Source organism: Zootoca vivipara, chromosome 9 (assembly GCF_963506605.1).
Source record: "Zootoca vivipara chromosome 9, rZooViv1.1, whole genome shotgun sequence".
Taxonomy (NCBI): Eukaryota; Metazoa; Chordata; class Lepidosauria; order Squamata; family Lacertidae; genus Zootoca; species Zootoca vivipara.
In genome coordinates, this window is record NC_083284.1 from 37,075,642 (window position 1) to 37,095,624 (window position 19,983).

General features: G+C 46.6%; 1 protein-coding gene across 1 annotated transcript in view; it reads left to right on the top strand.

Annotated features, from left to right (window-relative positions):
* The first annotated feature begins 323 nt into the window (after positions 1–323).
* Positions 324–19,983, top strand: part of SMAD1 (SMAD family member 1) — a 42,670-nt gene continuing 23,010 nt past the window's right edge. The window contains exons 1-2 of the mRNA XM_035111632.2: positions 324–679; positions 15,460–16,042. Of these exons, the coding sequence (XP_034967523.1) occupies positions 15,643–16,042 (400 nt within the window). The 5' untranslated portion in view covers positions 324–679; positions 15,460–15,642. The remainder of the gene's footprint in view (positions 680–15,459; positions 16,043–19,983) is intronic.

Here is a 19,983-nt window from a genome sequence, read left to right on the forward strand (position 1 = left end):
GGATGGCCGCCTAACCCGCGCGGAAGCGACAGGGAGCTAGAAGCGACAACATGAAAGCCTTGCCCTGCTCTGCTCGCCACCCTCCGCCGATGGTCTCTGACGGAGCTCCAACCCCGCCGCAGGCCGCCCGCCCGCCCGTCCCAGCCGCGGCCGAGAATCCTCCTTGGGGGCGGGATGTGGGGGAGAGGGAGAGAAAGAGGGAAGGAGCGAGGGGGGTGGGCAGGAAAAAGACAAGAGGAAAGAAGCGAGAGGCTGGGTTTCTGCAGCCAAGCCAGCGGTGCCTTCCTCATAGGAGCGGGGGCGGGCATTTGGAGAGGATCCCTAACTTGGCCTGGAGAGTGAGCGAGCGCGCGCACGCGTCTGTGTGTGAGCGAGTGTGTGTGTGTATATATGTATGTTGCATATTGGCAGCGGGGTAAGTGGAGGCTGGGTGGCTCCGACTCTCTGACGCCAGTGAGACCAGATCAATCCAGGCGCAGCAGCAGAGCGAGCGCACGGCTGCTTGGCGGCGGCGGCGCTGGAAGCGGGAGCGGCAAAGGAGGAGAGAAGGGGGGCGGCAAAGGCAAAAAACCCCAAAAGCAGAGCGGGACTTCGCTCATCGGCCCAGCGGCGGCGGCGGGTGGCTCGTTTGCACGCTCTTTTCCCGTCTCCCTCCTCCTGCTCGCCCCACCGAGAGCCGGTAAGAAAAACTCCCTTACTCTCTCTGCCTTCTCCTTCCTGCCCAGAGTCCTGCCTGCATCCAGCAACTCCCCTCCACCCCAAGCGTCGGCCTCCTGGTTTGGGGATCTTCTTGGTTCTCCAAGGACAACAAGGCTGCTTCGCCTTCTCCTTCCTCGCCGTGCAGCCGAAAGGGCGGCGAGGTGGCAAGGACTGGCGGCGCGCGTGTCTGGCTGCCTGGGAGGGAAAGGGAAAGGGAGAGAGAGAGAGAGGCTTCGTTCCCATCATGATGGCGGCTGTAGTTAGCCGTGGGGCCGACGGGGGCCGAAGCCACGGTGGGGTCCCCCCCCTTCTTAAAACTTCGTTGTCTTAAAAAGTGTCCCGTCGGGCCAACCTCCTTCCTCCCCTCCTCCCGATCTTCCCTTGTTTCCTGAGAGTCTGCATGGAGACCGTCGGGGTGGCTCTGGGGGAGCGAAGGAGACACGCCAGGAGCGGGTCCCGCTTCCTCTCCGTCCCGAGCCAGGGAGGGAGAAGAAATGCAGTAGAAGACAAGAGCCCTTGTTCCCGGCTGCGCGGAGGTTTCCCCAGGCGTCCGGGCCCCTTTTGTGCTCGGAGCCAAGTCGGGGGAAACTTGCCACGGCTTCTTCGCCTGCGCGCATGAGACGCGACTTCTCTCCCGGGCGGCAGGATGAGGCCAGAGTTGTGCGGTTCAGGGAAACCAACACAATAGATTTACTCTTCTCTCTGTGGCTGTCTAATGCTCCCCCCCCCCGGTGTGAGGGTGATGTTACTGAGCCATCTTTCTCAGACTTAATAGGAGGCATCTGTGCCCTAGAACTCCCCCTTCTGAAATGTTATTTTTCCAAGCCTCTATCGAACCGGGGTGGCAGGGATGGCTCGGTGAAATCTGGGGGTGACTTCCTCCCCCTCCCCCGCCCCCGCCCGAAAATAGTTGGCTCATTATATTCCAGCAACCTTTCTGGGAATTGGTGGGAAGAGAAGCTATGCCAAAACCGGGGGCAGCAATTTCTGGCCCTTTGTTAATAGTTGATGAAGCTGTGTGTGGGCTGGCTTAGCAGTTCTTCATACACGGTATGAATATGAATGGCTGCTTTAATTTGAGGAGTGGCTTCATGCTTCAGGAAGCAACTGATCTTCACTGTAGCGCATGTATACACATAATGTGTGAGTTACTTCGTGGAGACCAAAATTAATACGCATTTCCCCCCTGTATATATTCCAGTACCAACCACTTATGACTGAAAGGCTCCTAAGCAGTGCTTAGGAAAAGTGTTTAATGGTGAAAATTCATGTTCCCAAATGGGTCCCAGGGTGCCTTCTCAGGTCTAGGATTTAAAAGATGGACAGATACATTCTTAAGTTAACTGTACTGTATAACTATAGTTCACACTTGAATTTAGCAAAAACACTTGCAAAAGTTGTGTCTCACCTAATGGTCTTGCTCTGCAGTTTGCATGTGTGACTTCTTGTTTGTATAACTGTTTTGAAACTGGAACTTTACTATAGCTACAAATAATCTCTTTCCAAAATATTTGCTGTTTGCCTGCTGGGGAGTAACAAACGATTATATTCTTCCAGACGGTTGCTACATTATACAGTACCGTACTTATTAGATGCTTATTTTTCATTGTGTTTGTCTCTTGCAGCAGAAATGATCAGTCTTATGACACTTTGGAGGCAAACAAGTTTATTAAGCTTCTCTGGACTCATAAGCTCATAAAACATGGGCCATAATAAATTTGTTTGCCACAAGACATGATTAACTCTCATTGTGCGCATTACACCCAGAAACAGATTGAAGATCACTGCTGAGGACTGAGAGACAACTCAGTTCTGTTCTCTGTTTAAAAAAAAGCTTCTGGAAATGCTTATCCTACTTGCTAACTATAATACTTGGACCTTCTGTTTTCAAGGCACAAACAGGGTCTCCAGAAGCTCAAAGAGCCTTGCAGTGCTTCCTAGTCACCTCCCCAGATAAGATCACTTCAGTTCAAGGCCAGATCAGGTTACAAGGGTAGTGATTTGTCCTTGCTTTAATTATGACCCCTTCGCTCCCCAAAATGTAATCAAATACAGTTCTGTTCTGCATTGTCCCTCTCTCTAGTTGTGGTTTTTAGTGTATATCCTTGATGATCTGATGACTCAAAAACACTTCTGAGCAGTGTTGAGAGAGAAGGCAATATAGATTCTAGATAATAGCACTGATGGCGAAAACCTCTTACGGCTGCAATCGCACATTTTAAAGTTCCGCAGGAGAAAGATAGGGAAAATATTAAGACACCTTTGTTTATCGTTCGGCCTTTCCCCATCCCTTCAGTTAATGCACATCTGCCACTATTCACAAATTATGGCTTTCCTGTTTCAAATGTCACTGCAGCCCTTGGCGCTGGAGTGGGAGAAAACATATCCCCACCTGCTTATACCAGATGCTATCCTATACTGCCCTGTGAATAGACGGATGCAATCCCACAAGCATCATTTGTCCCATATCACTGCACCATCATTTCCTCCCTCTGTATTCTTGTAAAACTGACAGGGACAGGAGGAAAGCCGTGTCTTTTCACCACCCTCTTAAACTTATACACACCCCTCCTGAAGATAAACACATACACAAACCCATTCTCCCTCTCTTGTTTTAAGACATTAGTAGCAAAGATTGCAGAGAGAGAGGGTGGGTGTTAATTCTCACACCCCTCTCCCTCCCCCCAGTGTTATGGAACTGACAATGTGGCTTTCCCCTTGTTTCTCTATGGGAAGGAGAGATTAAACATGGGAAAAGCTATTCCCTAAAATGTATTCAACTTTAAAGGATAGTGGTAGGTGGAGGAAGGAAGTATATGTTCACAGGTGACAACAAATTGAAATTGTGATTGTAAATCTATGTTGCTGCAAGGCCATTAATATATTTTAAATGTGCTTTTTAAAACACATTTCTTCCTTTCACACTTGCATACTGCTGCATAGCAGACAGAGAGAAGCTCAAAAGAGCTTTTATGTGTAAAGTCTGGTTTGTTCTGAGAATCAAAGCATGAACCTAACGTGGCAGTGATTATTTCCAAACAAATTTCTCACAGCAATCCACCTTAATGTATGTAAACAGAAGGAAAGATCAGCTTAGGGAGTAGGTAAATTTGAATTAAGCTGTGCTGGCAATGCAGCAGCAGTCAGTACTGTCAAGTGTAAGTGGTATCTCTTGGTGTGTAATCCTGCAAGGCTAATGGACACATCATCTAGGCTTTATAAATAATGTAAGCTGTGTATAATGTGGACTCCCTGGAGACTGCAGAGAGCATCATTACTAGCCTTTCCAACCTGCTGTAGATCTCAAATTGACTTACAGCAGTGAAATGCAAAATGATACATCAGGGTGAAATGAGGGGGGTCAGCCTGTGAGCTTGTTAGTCATCATAATTAAATATATTATGAAAGCAAGTGTTGGAACTCCAACACCCATATTCTTCTTTTGTGAGTAATACAGAGGTGAATATTTAGAAGTAAATAATTGAGATCCCTGTTTGTCTTTGCAAGTAAGCGTGTATTATGTTCGCATAAAACTTAAATTGGTAAGGGAGCTTATTGAAGAACAGACTACCACAGGGGGGAACCCCCCCATGCTAACTAAACAATGTAAATAAAATTAAACTACAAATTTTCTAAAATAAATTAAAAGCTGGCTTATCCTGATATACCGCTTTGTAGCAGGCCACCAAATTATCATTGCCAATTGGCATTATGTCTTTGTACTGACAGTCCAGCAAAAAATCGCCATTCAACCCAGTTGAACTCTCAAGAGTTGTATAGCAGAAATGCTGCTTGGGGGCATGGGTGGGATACAGATGTGAGGAGGCTAATGAAAGCTGCTTTGTCTGCAAGCAAACACTTTGCAGTTAATCCAGATTGTGAATGCAGCAAGCTCCCTGGCAGTCATGGTGCTGCAGAAACTACAGATCCTGCTTTTGAGTATCAAATAACAACAAGAAAAAAGTAAATTGCATGTGCTGTACTTTTGTATGCAAGCTGCAGTCCTTGGCACTGTTGGGATCTTGGATCCAGCAGACCAACTGGGCTTTCTTTTGTGCTGAACAAACAAGACTTAGGTCACAACAGTGTTGGCCGCTACAAATCAACTTATTATTGGAGCTGGAAAATAGAAGGTTTGATTGGTAGAAAGTTTTTGGAATGTTCAGGGCCCATAAATACACTTGAATTGGGACGAGGGACAATGTGCGTTTCAGCTTGGACTGATGCAGGAAATGATTTTGCTGAATAGAGTGTGACAACACCTTCTTCCAGTAGCCCTATTTCTGGTAGGTACATGCCCAATCATGCTTCCAGATCAAACAGTTATGAGATTGGAAGGGAAGAAAATGCTGTTGGAGCAACAGTCTTTCCAAAATACACTGCCATCCATCTAGCTATGGTATCCAAGTCATACTGTGCAACAAAACAATGACTGTTTTTCAGAGCAAAATGTATTGGGGCTGTAGGGGTAAAGATGAAGATTTGGATAAATGTTAGCAAAAGGAATTTTGGCAAATAAAGGAATAATAGTACCTCCAAATTTCCATGAAAAAAAAATTCAGCTGAAAAATAGAAAACAGTATTTTAGTATTGTTTGTCTAAAAGTATGCATTCAATCTGTTTAGGAAAGAACTGAGATACAAATCTTAATGCAGCTTTCTGCAAATCTTGGTTATATTCCTTTATACGGATAACATTTATGGAGATGGGTAACAAATCATGTAAGAGACCATAAAACTACAAATTGCACCATGGCTGCACAGTAACTTTGTGACTTGAATGTGGTGTGAACCTGCTCAATTCAAACTTCCTAGCATCTCCTTGGTGACTTGCTCAAGGCTTGGGAACTTAACAGCTTTGATTATCATGTCTGAAAGTGTGCTTGGCAAATTGGGTTTCATACAGACACATCTCAAGTCAGACACTGGCACAGTTTTCTCTCCTGTGGTGTGAGCCTGGCTTTCAGTTTGAAAAGAACAGATATTGTTCTAGTCCCAATCCTGACCTAGTCCTTGTTTCCCTGTTCTTCCCATCCACATTCCCAGTTCACATGTTTTATCTGGCTTTCGGGGGGGGGGGGTTGAATTCTTAATGCATAAATACAGTTGGCACCTTTATATTTAAGGAGAAATCTACTCCAGGGGGAAGCTTCTTGGTCTCATCACCTCCCTCAGCCAATTGGTGTTGCTGAATTCTGCTACAAAATGGAAAAAGCTATTTCCTCAAGAGTTTCGTTCTCCTGAACAAAAAGACTGTACAGATGACATTCTTATGCACTCAGAAAATAGCCAGGGTAGTTTTACTTGGGGATACAGTGGGTCAGTGCTTCAAATAAGTTATTGGTTGTGGGGTTTTTTTGTAACACCTGGTGCAATATGAGTTAGATGCGACTTCATTCAAAGCCAGGGATATAAAATGAAATCCAGTTAAGAAGGGAAGAAGTGATGGTTGGGCAAGTCCTATGAACTGAGTAGCGGGAGAGAGGCGGAAGAGTTGTGGGTTTTCTGGGAAATCTTGAATTTGGAAACTTCATGGAAAATATCCGGCTGCCCTAAATCAATTAAAATTTTGATTTAACGTATTTGTTTTGTTTTACTAAATATGTACCATGTTAAATTTCTCATGTTGTATAAATTATCTCATTCCCCCCCCGCCTCCAAAAAAGCAGCTGAACAAAAGCATTTGATATGGGTGGGTGGGGGATCAATAAGCAAAACTGTCCTAAGCCCCTGATCTTTGCCTCCTGGTGTAGGTGCGAGAAGTGCAGGCATTTTTTTAAAAAATTAAATTTTATTAAGGTGATTTCAGTTAAAAGAAATAAAGTGATACAAAAAAAGAAGGAAAAGTGAGAGGGAGAAAAACAACAACAAAGATAAAAGCGAAGATATGCAAAAAAAAGGAGAGAGCAATATATGATATTCCCATACATTCTTGTATAAATTGGTATTGTCCTAGCGCTTATGCAAATTTTAATAGCCTACTACATTTTGTATAAACTCATTCCAAATGTTATCCTATTTATCCATACAGAGTCTGTGCCTGTAAGCAGTAAGAAGTGTAGGCAGTTGTTTATCTATCACTGGCAGTCTTTCTGCTGGCAGTAACAAACGTAGTCCCCACCCCAAAAGGGGCATTATGAGGGGGGGGGATAGAGCAGAGGCAGCCATTGATCTGCTGGATCCAAAGCTGTTTCATCCCTTTGAGTGGGGCCCAGTCTGGGACTTTCAGTTCTACAAGCCTGGAACTGGTTCAGCAAAAACATTTCTCCCCCTCCCCCCCACCTCTTCCTTTTGTCGTGGCCAGTATGTCTTGGGACCGGCAACTGATTCACCTGTGTTAGGATTGCTCTGCCTGCCTGGCTTAAAACATTTAAATATGGATATTTGGATATTAGTTTTATCGGAATTTTAAGAGATGAGTAGTCATACAGTTGCATACAGTTCTTTCCATTGCATACAGTTCTTCACATTATTTACATTTTCAGGCAAAGACAGTGGTTAACGTACTAATTTTGTTATGCTTGAACACCTGTGTCTCCAGTTATAGTCGCCTCAAAAGTGATATTACAACTCTGATTTTAGTCTTGACTGGTATCTTTTCCATTCCAGTTGCCCTGTTGTGTTGTGTTCATTCGTTGTGTTGTGTTCATTCATTGTGTTGCCAATTTTATGAATAAAAAAAAAAGACTTTGTATAAAACGTAATGCCATATATCACTGGTAATGGTGGGTATAATGTTCATTTTCCTTGAACATTGTACAATTTTGGAGTAGTCTTAGATTCATTGAGGCTTCTGTTTTGAAAGCCCAGGGAGGAGTCCTTTTCAGTACAGATGTTGCGAAGGCTGCAGCCATTTTGTTTCCCCAAACTCTGTCCCAGTACCTGGCACGAACTGAGACTAGACTACAAATGTATGTTCTGCCTAGAATGCCTGTTAAGGACTCAGCGGCTTGAATTGGTACCAAGCAGATATCACCAGCTTCTGCTGGTGAGTTGCAGATACCCCCCCCCCCCGCCCGTGTCTGCAGTGGTATCTCCTGTTGTGTTTCAAAGCCTGCACCTTTCATTTTGTTTGAATATTTATAAACCAGGTCTGTCACCCAGACAAAGAAGTCTTTGTTGGGTGGTTGAGTTTTAAACATGAATATGAATGAGGACAATAGTTCTGGATCCTATTCTGTTGTTTTTAGATGTAGTGTGTAAGAGATGATGGAACTCTTCAGATGGCAGTTGTTGTTGCTGTATTGTAAAAATGTGCCTGAGTAATCTGATGCACCTCCTTAGTAGATTTGAGTGATTGGCATGGTGATCAGTCTTTAATCAAATGTTGTCAATGTTGTAGAGTTGTTTAGTGATAGACAAGGATGAGGAACACAGAGTTTGAATCCCAACTTGGCCATGACCTTGGCCCAGTCACCACCGCTTGGCTGAACCTACCTTTCAGGATTCTTGTGAGGATAAAATAGGGTGGGGTAGCGAAATCATGCACAATATGAAGAAAGGATGGGAAGAAAAACAATAAATGAAACAATGCAGTCCTATTTTAAAACATTTTAAATCACTTGAGCACGACATATGTTATATTTCATCCTCCCCGATATTCCCTTGTGATTTCTCAGAGCGGAGGAAACTGAATCTTGCAACCATATGACAGGTTTAGAAAGAAGAGTGAATAGTATGGCGGTCTTGATGGCTGTTGGGACAGCTGTGAACTATTTCTACCTGGAGATGTTTTCAAGACCTTTAAGGCAGGCCTGGCCTTGGTGCTCATTGTTACGCATTTAAGGATGTGGGCTTTATTGTATCTTGTGTAATATAACTGTAGTCCGTCCTAATCCTTCAGGATAGAAATTAAAAGCCCCTGCTTTAAAAGTTGATAATACTTCTACGGTGGTAGACTTTGAAGATCTCATTTATAACTTATTTATAACTTTGAGCACCTTTTGTGGTTAAACCAGCTGAAAGCTTTAGGAGTACAGTGTAAGCTTTCTTTGGTGTGTAAAAATTTCACAAAAGGCCAAATATTTAAAATGGCTTTCTCAGAATGTGTAACTTGAACTGTCAGCTGTCATGACAACTTTTACGATTGAGGCATACTAGGGTAGCTCAGTAAAACTAGAGGTTGTCTTAAATATGTACCGTAATTGGGGTGAACGTTAGCTGAGTTGAATTTTTTTCCATGATCAAATGTTACACAATATTCCAGAATCAATAGATTTGTGTACAGTTAGGTTACTGGTACTACAATGTTATAATTTTTTTTAAAATGACTCCTCCCCTGTGTTATTTCACATCTTCCCTCTGGTATTTAAACAGATTAAGTTGTGCTGCATATGTTCACATGCTTAACTTTCACCCTGTTGCAAAACTTGAATTTAATGCACTTCCCTGGGGGTCAGGGAGAAACTCCAGTTAGGTAGTCGATTTGCATGAACTAGCAACAAATTCAGCATAAGTGTACATGCCTAAACATAGCCTTTATAAATCAGATATACTGCAGTACGCTACTTAAAGCAAAAGGCAGCTGCATGTTCATGAAAGAAAATTGGGGAAGAGGCAGTTTCTATCAAATATCTTAGACAAGTGTTTTCACTTCTGTTTACGAGTTTCTCACACTAGCAGTGTATGAGGAAACTTTGTACTGTATATTCCTAGATCTGCAAGAGTTCCAAATCTAAGTTGGATGACTTGTTTTTGCAAATTTGATTAATGAGGAGAATCCACAAGTTACAGCTTGTTTCGTTTTCTGTGTTGAGCGAAAGAAAACTCCTAGGCTTCCAAAATGCAACTCTATTCCTTGGTTTAAGTGAACATGGTTTAGGGTAGAGAAATCTGGGTTAAGCATGCCAACGGGCATCTCACAAACTCTGCATGGAAAGAATTCTGATCTAGAGACTCCCCAAGTCAAATAACTGCATGTTTTCCACCCCGTCTTGAAGAAACTGCAAGGTAAAATGGCATTCTATTATGGAATTAACTTTATAAAATTTCTACACATTTCTGACTAATTATACAGAGATGTCCCGCTTTACGAACACAACACATTCTCTGGAAATCTTTTCTTAGGCGAGCATGTGCGTAACGAGTCCATCATCTCCATTATTTCCTACGGAAATATTTCTAATGTGGGATTTGTCTGCTCTTTTTCCTCACACTCTCCATGGTTTCTTCCTGAAAATGGCTGCAGCCAAAAGAGGAAACTGATTTGTCCAATCTCCCTCCCCCCCCTCCCTGGTTTTTGCCCCAAAATGGCTGCTGCCGACCAGCAAATCACAAAGAAACAAGGAAGCCAGGAAGTTGGCTCTTCAGATAAATGAATCCATGGGGCATATAGCAAGGTTTCGGCATAATTCTTTTTGTGTAGATAACTGAATTTTGAGGTAGCGAATGATAGCGGGACTTGCATGTATATTCAAAAGCTGCAGCTTCTTCTGATATATAGGCTAATAGTGCATATATTGGGGCAAAATTGAGCATGGTACCTATTTGTACAGTATTTGGCTAATACAGTATGCCATTATGGGCTTTGGAGTTTCTGCTATCAAACACAACTTCACAGTTTGTAAAAAGCTTATTTTTGGAGGTTGCCAAAGGAACATGTAATGAGAGCTGAACTTGAATATCTCCAAAACATATGTAGCTGAACAATGCATTTTGAGGGCTTCAAAACACAGCCAGTGCAGAATTAAAGTTAAACCTGTCCTCCTAACCCATTAGCTGACATCACTAGTGATGTCAGCTGGTGAGCATGGTTTGGGGAAAATGGGTCTCGGGTCAAATTGGACCCCCTAGTGGCCCACAATTGGTCTGCAGTCTGGAAGTTTCCTACCTCTGGTTTATGGGTTACAATTTTTGTTCCACCCTGTCCAGTCGATGAAACAAGGAGCCTTGGCTCAGTGTTATGTGAGAACCAGTGCTCATGCTTTGTTTCTTGTGAAGAAATCACAAGCTGCTGATGGCTTGTTTGGGAAAAACAAACCGTGAACGCAGGTTCACTTCCTGTGATGCATGAAGCAGCCCAATATACAGCATTCATCAGAATTGCCAAGTATTCTGGGTTTCTAAAGGCACCAGTTATAGCTTCAGTTCTTGTTGCATTTAGTTGACTAAGTGTCACCTATTATATCCAGGGTTTTTGCATCTCTCTGTGTCAGGCTTCCTCAAACTCTGCCCTCCAGATGTTTTGGGACTACAACTCCCATGATCCCTAGCTAGCAGGACCAGTGGTCAGGGATGATGGGAATTGTAGTCTCAAAACATCTGGAGGGCTGAGTTTGAGGAAGCCTGCTCTGTGTGGTTGCGTTTTGGAATTTGGCTTAGCTTTATTTAAAGTAAGGAACATAACGTGACAGAGGAAAGGTGGTATTTGATCAAGTCTTAGAACAGACCCACTGAAATAAATGGACCTACACCTTGTTTGTTAATTTCCATGAGCCTGTGACTAAAACTTAACTGAATACCACTTTTTCCCTTTTTTTTTTGGTAATGAATAGATATTGGAGCATTTTCACATGTCAGACAACTGACACCAGCTGAACACATTGTTTTTATTTTTTAAAAATGGATTCTGTGCCTTCATTTTAAGTACCATGCAGAACTTTTAAAAGGCAAGTTGATCTCTAATTTGGAACAGTGAACTCTTAATTGCTTAAGGGATTCAGGTATTAATAAATCTGCAGCAGACCTAGGCTCTTCAGCCCATTCAACTATGAAATCCTCTGTAAGTGACAATTTCCTAAGGTAGTGAGATATCTCTCCTGTCAGACTGGTCACGTACTCCTTGAGGAGGGGGAAAAATCCGTAGTGCATAGCTGCTGTGGGAGGGGAAAGGAATGAAGGACACCCTTTTTGAGAGACACTGCTTGGGCAGGAATGCTCAGGTAATTTTTTTTCCATGTTTTTGCCAGCAGATTTGTGCTGTAAGGAAAGACAAACACCTTGACAGATAATGCTTCTGCCAGGAATGGCTGACTAACTCCAGCTGGCCTCCTCATGGGGCATGCCTGAGCCACACCAAAGCGGCAGCTGTCTGCCATATAGGGAGCCTCCATGCGGTGCATACCAAAGAGATCTTGCCTTTCCGTGAGGAAAGTCGATGGCTTTTGACCACATGTAGGAACGAAGCAAAACCTTTACTGTACCTGCTTCTAAAATATAAATGCAAAACATCCCCAGATGTGTTTGAGTTCCCAAAGCGCTTTCTACCACATTTGTGAAGTTGATCCCAAAGAGCTCTCTTTCTTGCCTAAACTTCATTAGTGGCAAAGCAGTTCCCCCTTCTCTCGGTTGTCTCCACTCCCCACCCCACCCGCTTTGTTCACCTGTGAGAAAAGCCCCACCTTTTTTGTCCTTCTAACCATAAGGGGAAATGACTTCGCTATTGATAAAGGAATAAAATCCCCTGCCCTTCCTAAAGGAGGAATTCAACAATTGGGGAGAGTGGCATGAGACCATGTGTTGGTTTGTAAAAGGATATGGCTTGTAAAGATGTTTCCTTTGATGCCTGTGTGATGAATATGGATGTATTTCCGTTGCAGAAGGTCCTGATGAAATTATGCAATTACAGCTGACCAGGCAGATCTAAATATAGGCAGAAACGTCTGTTATCCTGCTTTTGTGTATCTTAAAACACCCACGCAGTGTGTGTAAAACTGCCGTTAAAAAAAACAGGTGTTTGTAACAGTCGCAGTTGGGAGTGGTGATGGATCTTTGTGGAAATGCAAGAGCACTCTGGAAGCTTACAGCACTCTGTTCTTGAAAAAGTAATTGTTTGTGCTGCCTTTCCACCAGTGTGCTGAAATTCATAAGATATTTCTCACGAATGCAAGGCGTGGATGTACCCATGGCTCTTTGTGCAACCCTCCGCAGGTGTTTGGGTGAGAGGATGCAGTCTTCATGCCACAGTTGGCAAAACCATTACAGATCGGTTTTCCCCTATTCTTCATCTGGCATAGAAATGCTGGCTTACTAGCCTCTTAATAGGCTGGTAGAAAAGAAGTCAGCAGGCTGGTCTGAGTCTTGTCCCTGTTTTATTCTGGGTTGTTTTATTTGATGTTTTAAAATGTTGTAAACTGTTTTGAGATTTCCCCCCTTTTTAAACTACAAAACTGTAGACAAATGAAATTATTTATTTATTTCTAATTTGCTATTCTTATTTCCAAGAGGGGGAGGAATAGCGACCAGATAGTCTGTACTGGTGACTGCAACCCAGGTTTAAGGCACTATTTGGCGATTAGCTTGCATATCTGAGTTTCTAGCACAGTGTTGTGGGGGGGGGGGAGGGTTGATATCCAGTTATGTGGGTGGATGTGTTGAACTGACTTTCCCTTTCAATACCTCAAGCTCCCCTCCCCTCATCTGCTCTAGAGGGTCCAGACAGATTTTGTCCAACAATGGATTTCACCCAGGATCTGAGTGATAAATGATGATTCCTATTTCTTTTTATGTTGGTAGGTGGCTGATGATTCTGTCTGGAGGGAGAGTTCTGTTAGCAGGGTGCCACAACCAAACAGGTCTTCCCCAGCCAGCCAGGTCCCACACACCACCACCTCACCTTAGAACATTGGGCTTGGAGAAGGCCTTCCTTGGTGCTTGATGTTGGCGTAGGCTTGAGTTTTAAGCATCTGGTGTCCAGACAGAAGTAGAGAAATTGGTCGTTATAACTTATGTGCTAAAACTGCTTACACTGAGTTACCGTACTTCATTGTTGTTGCATGATAACCAAAGGATTGAAATTCAGATTCCAAAGAAGAATGGAACACTCTCTACATCCCTAATATTCAAAGTAGCTGCTTTATCACACTAGGTATAAAACAGTGGATGCTAATTGGGATCAAAACCAGGTGATGACAAAAATTGGGTCAAGGTATTTTTTTTGGGGGGGGGGGAGGAACTCAACTGGTTTATGTTGAATGCCCTGCCTTTTGCACAGACACTTACATTCATAGGCTGAAAAGTTGCTGGGTTGCCAGAAGCACAGAAGCCTATTTCTCAGAAGGGTACATTTATTTGGGAAAGTACGGAGTAGGTGTCATATGCAAACTCATGTTAACTGTTGTTTGTACTTCTGGCTGATAAGGCCACTTTGTGCTCAGAGTAATACAGGAAATGATGCATTGCAGAAACTAAAAGTGGCAGAAAGGAAAATGGAATGTATTGGCAAAATCTCAGAAGCAAGGAGGCTCTTTGTGATTCTTGGAAACTAGAAACTTGGCAGAAATGTGCTTGAGTGTTTATTTCAAAACACCTATGTAGCATCTTTTGTTGATCTTTTTTATATTTGGATCTCAAAAGTAACAGAAGGTAGAAAGCATGTAAGTGTGTGTGTATAATGAAAGTCAACAAATAAACAAGCCATAGCAGTGGGGGGGGGGAGAGAGAATCACCATTTAAAAATATGCTTTCAACAGAGGCAGTAGAACTCAGTGCGGTAGCCCACCTGTCTTCCATTAAAGGATGTTGCGAGGAGGGTTGCTTCATGTGATGTGGGCTGGGCAGAAGCATTGGATTGGCTGTGCCACCATGCTGAACTCTGTATACCTCTCTCCACCCTGTTGGGAACCAGCTCCAACACTGTGTGTCTAGAAGGCAAGTGAGCAACGCTGCCCTGCCTGTGCCGCCCCACTGACTGGTACACAGAGGTTCTCACAGATTCCTGGTAGGGGAAGCCCCACATACACTCCATTCTGATATTCCCCACCCTCCATCAACACATTCCTCCCAGCACTGTCTTCAGGGCAGCAGCCTTTATGTGATGGTGGGGGCAAGGCAGGTTGAAATGCTCAGCCCTTTGAGGGTGATCGCTGAATCGAGCACCCTTTCAGGTTGTTCCTCCCAATTGTGCAAACCCGTTTTGACATGTTCTTGTCTCGCCATATTTACAAACGCCATGGCAACCATATCTGCTGAAATCCCTTTTGAGAAATAATGCTTGATTGTGTTGTTCTGAGGTTCTGTCCTGTCTCTGCTGGTTTTGTAAGCAGGTGGTTAACTTGATCAACTTTTTATTTTAAAGTTTCCATGTAGGTAGTAAATTTTCTGGTGACTCAGAAAATGCTGACTTACTACTTCTGGCGTTCTGACTCGAGTACAAAACACATCCAAGTCCTGTATTGTAGTAGTCAGCTGACCAGCTGTGTGAAGATCTCTTAATTAATTCAACTGCTTAATGACTTTGAAATCTGATGAGAAATGCATCCTACTCTCTCTATACTAAATGTGCCACCTTGACTAATTGTGGTTTCGTGAAGGGGATGTCACAAAGCAGTTTTCATCTCTCAAGAGGAATTGGTCTTCTTCATGAGTCAGCTGAAGCAGTGGCTCTTCCTATGCTAACTTCTGAGAACTTCCCTATACAGTGGTACCTCTACTTACGAATTTAATGTGTTTCGAATGCACATTTGTAAGTCGGAAAAAATGCAAGTTGAATCCCATAGGAATGAATTGGGAGAAAAAATTCGTAAGTCGAAGCAACCCTATCTAAAAATTCGTAAGTAGAAAAAATCCTATCTAAACAGCATCCAAGATGGCAGACGGAGCTCCATTCGTAAGTAGAAACATTCGTAAGTCGAGTCATTTGTAAGTAGAGGTACCACTGTAGTTTGAATTCTGCTCGGGTATAAAGTTCTGTAACAACCCAATAGCGGTCTGTTAGATTCTGACTTCTGCCACGGTAGTAGAATGGTAGAGTATTTGGGCTTCTTCAGATTGTTTGTATGAAAGAGATCTGATCTTTGCCTTCTCCCACTTTACTCTTTTGTAGGTGCCTGACTTACATTTGGAATCCCAAAGGCTAAAGAAAGAACATCTGACAAGCTGGAATGTTAGTTTCAACTTTCCAAGATCTCTGGGTTAGGAAGATTAAAGGAATCATATAAATTTGTCCAAGACTGTTGTAGGGCAGCCCTTGAAGGATTTGCTGTTCTCAAGCGTTTGATCACTCACCATGAACGTGACGAGCTTGTTCTCCTTCACAAGCCCAGCTGTTAAAAGACTGCTAGGATGGAAGCAAGGGGACGAAGAGGAAAAATGGGCTGAGAAAGCTGTTGATGCCCTAGTAAAAAAACTGAAGAAGAAAAAGGGAGCAATGGAAGAGTTGGAGAAGGCATTGAGTTGCCCAGGTCAGCCCAGCAACTGTGTCACAATTCCCCGTTCGCTGGATGGCAGACTCCAGGTGTCCCATCGGAAAGGGCTGCCCCATGTAATTTATTGCCGTGTGTGGCGCTGGCCCGATCTGCAGAGCCATCATGAACTTAAACCACTGGAATGCTGTGAGTTTCCCTTTGGTTCAAAGCAGAAGGAAGTTTGCATCAATCCCTATCACTATAAGCGAGTGGAAAGTCCTGGTAGGTATCTTCGTGTATACTTCACTTTGATTTTATTAGCTAACGCAATGCCTTTTCCCAACAGCTCAGTTGCAATCAGATTCAAGATTATAGGCCTGCTAAACTAGATAAATGGGATGTGCAGCTTGTTGGGAATAGATCCTAGAATACCGTGTTTCTCATATTTTAAGGCATCCCCAAAAAATAAGCCATGACAGGATTTCTAAGGGTTGGTGAAAAATAAGACATACCCCGAAAATAAGCCATGTCGTGTAGCCCCGACCGAGCGAGAGGCGAAGGCGCGGGACCCAGCAGGAGCTCCCTGCCTGCTTCCCCGAGCCGTCGCGCATCGGGGGACAGAGCCGAAGATCGGAGGGCGCTCCTTGCTGGGCTTGACAAGCCCGGCAAACAGCGCCCGCCGATCTTCGGACCTGTGCTGTGTGACAGGCAGGGGTGGGGGGAAGCGGAGATCGTTCTCCGCTCTCCCCCCACCCCCGCCTGTCACCAAAGATCGGCGGGCGCTCCTTGCTGGGCTTGACAAGCCCGGCAAACAGCGCCCGCCGATCTTCGGACCTGTCCTGTGTGACAGGCGGGGGTGGGGGGGGGAAGCGGAGATCGTTCTCCGCTCTCCCCCCACCCCCGCCTGTCACCAAAGATCGGCGGGCGCTGTTTGCTGGGCTTGACAAGCCCGGCAAACAGCGCCCGCCGATCTTCGGACCTGTCCTGTGTGACAGGCGGGGGTGGGGGGGAAGCGGAGATCGTTCTCCGCTCTCCCCCCACCCCCGCCTGTCACCAAAGATCGGCGGGCACTGTTTGCTGGGCTTGACAAGCCCGGCAAACAGCGCCCGCCGATCTTCGGACCTGTCCTGTGTGACAGGTGGGGGTGGGGGGGGAAGCGGAGATCGTTCTCTGCTCTCCGCCCACCCCCGCCTGTCACCGAAGATCGGCGGGCGCTCCTAGCTGGGCTTGACAAGCCCGGCAAACAGCGCCCGCCGATCTTCGGCCCTGTGCTGTGTGACAGGCGGGGGTGGGCGAGAAGCGGAGATCGTTCTCCGCTCTCCCCCCACCCCCGCCTGTCACCAAAGATCGGCGGGCGCTCCTTGCTGGGCTTGACAAGCCCGGCAAACAGCGCCCGCCGACCTGTGCTGTGTGACAGGCGGGGGTGGGGGAGAAGCGGAGATCGTTCTCCGCTCTCCGCCCACCCCCGCCTGTCACCAAAGATCGGCGGGCGCTCCTTGCTGGGCTTGACAAGCCCGGCAAACAGCACCCGCCGACCTGTGCTGTGTGACAGGCGGGGGTGGGGGAGAAGCGGAGATCGTTCTCCGCTCTCCCCCCACCCCCGCCTGTCACCAAAGATCGGCGGGCACTGTTTGCTGGGCTTGACAAGCCCGGCAAACAGCACCCGCCGACCTGTCCTGTGTGACAGGTGGGGGTGGGGGGGGAAGCGGAGATCGTTCTCTGCTCTCCGCCCACCCCCGCCTGTCACCGAAGATCGGCGGGCGCTCCTAGCTGGGCTTGACAAGCCCGGCAAACAGCGCCCGCCGATCTTCGGCCCTGTGCTGTGTGACAGGCGGGGGTGGGCGAGAAGCGGAGATCGTTCTCCGCTCTCCCCCCACCCCCGCCTGTCACCAAAGATCGGCGGGCGCTCCTTGCTGGGCTTGACAAGCCCGGCAAACAGCGCCCGCCGATCTTCGGACCTGTCCTGTGTGACAGGCGGGGGTGGGGGGGAAGCGGAGATCGTGCTCCGCTCTCCCCCCACCCCCGCCTGTCACCAAAGATCGGCGGGCGCTCCTTGCTGGGCTTGACAAGCCCGGCAAACAGCGCCCGCCGATCTTCGGACCTGTCCTGTGTGACAGGCGGGGGTGGGGGGGGAAGCGGAGATCGTTCTCCGCTCTCCCCCCACCCCCGCCTGTCACCAAAGATCGGCGGGCGCTCCTTGCTGGGCTTGACAAGCCCGGCAAACAGCGCCCGCCGATCTTCGGACCTGTCCTGTGTGACAGGCGGGGGTGGGGGGGAAGCGGAGATCGTTCTCCGCTCTCCCCCCACCCCCGCCTGTCACCAAAGATCGGCGGGCGCTCCTAGCTGGGCTTGACAAGCCCGGCAAACAGCGCCCGCCGACCTGTGCTGTGTGACAGGCGGGGGTGGGGGGGAAGCGGAGATCGTTCTCCGCTCTCCGCCCACCCCCGCCTGTCACCGAAGATCGGCGGGCGCTGTTTGCTGGGCTTGACAAGCCCGGCAAACAGCGCCTGCCGATCTTCGGACCTGTCCTGTGTGACAGGCGGGGGTGGGGGGGAAGCGGAGATCGTTCTCCGCTCTCCCCCCACCCCCGCCTGTCACCAAAGATCGGCGGGCGCTCCTTGCTGGGCTTGACAAGCCCGGCAAACAGCGCCCGCCGATCTTCGGACCTGTCCTGTGTGACAGGGGGGGTGGGGGGGAAGCGGAGATCGTGCTCCGCTCTCCCCCCACCCCCGCCTGTCACCAAAGATCGGCGGGCGCTGTTTGCTGGGCTTGACAAGCCCGGCAAACAGCGCCCGCCGATCTTCGGCCCTGTGCTGTGTGACAGGCGGGGGTGGGGGAGAAGCGGAGATCGTTCTCCGCTCTCCCCCCATCCCCGCCTGTCACCGAAGATCGGCGGGCGCTCCTTGCTGGGCTTGACAAGCCCGGCAAACAGCGCCCGCGTGCACTTTATTAAAAAATAAGACATCCCTCAAAAATAAGCCATGTCGTGTTTTTTTGAAGAAAAAATTAATATAAGACATGACTTATAATATGAGAAACACGGTAATAAGAGTTGGAAGAGACCCTGAGCATCATCTAGTCCAGAGGTCGGCAACCTAAGGCCCAAGGGCTGGCTCCGGCCCATGAGCTTCCTGGAACCAGCCCAAGGCCATTCCATGGATCGGCGTGGGGATTCTGTGCTCCCCCCCCCCGGCGCTATTTCCCCCCCTCGCCGCAGGGACCAACTTCCGGGTCTGAAGAGCGCTGGAAATAGCATGTGCGCACACTCACAGGTGCTTCTCACCCGGAGGTGCCCGCACACGTGTGTATACGCTATTTCCGGCGCACTTCTGGGACGGCAGAGCGCCCATGCACATGTGCACAAACTATTTCCAGCGCTCTTCCTACCTGGAAGAGTGCCGGAAATAGCTTGAGCGCATGCACGGGCGCACATGCTCCGGCCCACCAAGAGGTCTGCCAGGGAGTGGACTGGCCCGGCCTCAAAAAATGTTGCCAACCCCTGATGTAGTCCAACCCCCTGCAGGGCAGGAATATACAGCTGTCCCTTACAGGGATCGAACCAGCAGCATTGCCGTTATCAGCACCACACTCTAACCAACGGAGGTATCTCAGAAATCTTAGTTATACTACTGAACCATCTTAAGACATTAGCTCACCACATCTATGCTTACTCATGTATTCAAGATAGACTCAGGTACTTGTAGGACATAATAAACTGATATACATCACTCTCTCCTTGTACATTATAGCTGTAATCTCTCTCTGTGTTACAAATACTATGTGACTCTTAAAAAATTCAGTAGGTTAGTAATGGCTCCTTGTGGTAGAGGAAGCGAAAGTAAAACTTGCAGTCGCAATGCATTCTGCTAAGCAGTGAAATAAACTTGCTGCTTTGATGACTATGTGTCTGGGACCGTTGACTTCCTATATTAGACTTGGGTGCAGCAGTTTCTTAGGCAGAGATCTTGGTGGAAGCCAGCCTCAAGTTGTCTGTCCCACGTTGGGGAAAGCTGCTCAAAAGCTCATGAGAATAATAGATCTGTTGCCCTTGCTAGAACTGAATAAATATTTCCCTAGATCCACACTAGATTTTGGTACACCTGGTGTTTTTATAAGAGATTATAAAAATTGAATGAGAGAGGCAAGACTGATTCCATAGTGTGCACTGTTTTGAGACTGTGTAGTAAATAGGTAAATGGTTGCACAGTAAATCTATTTTCCAA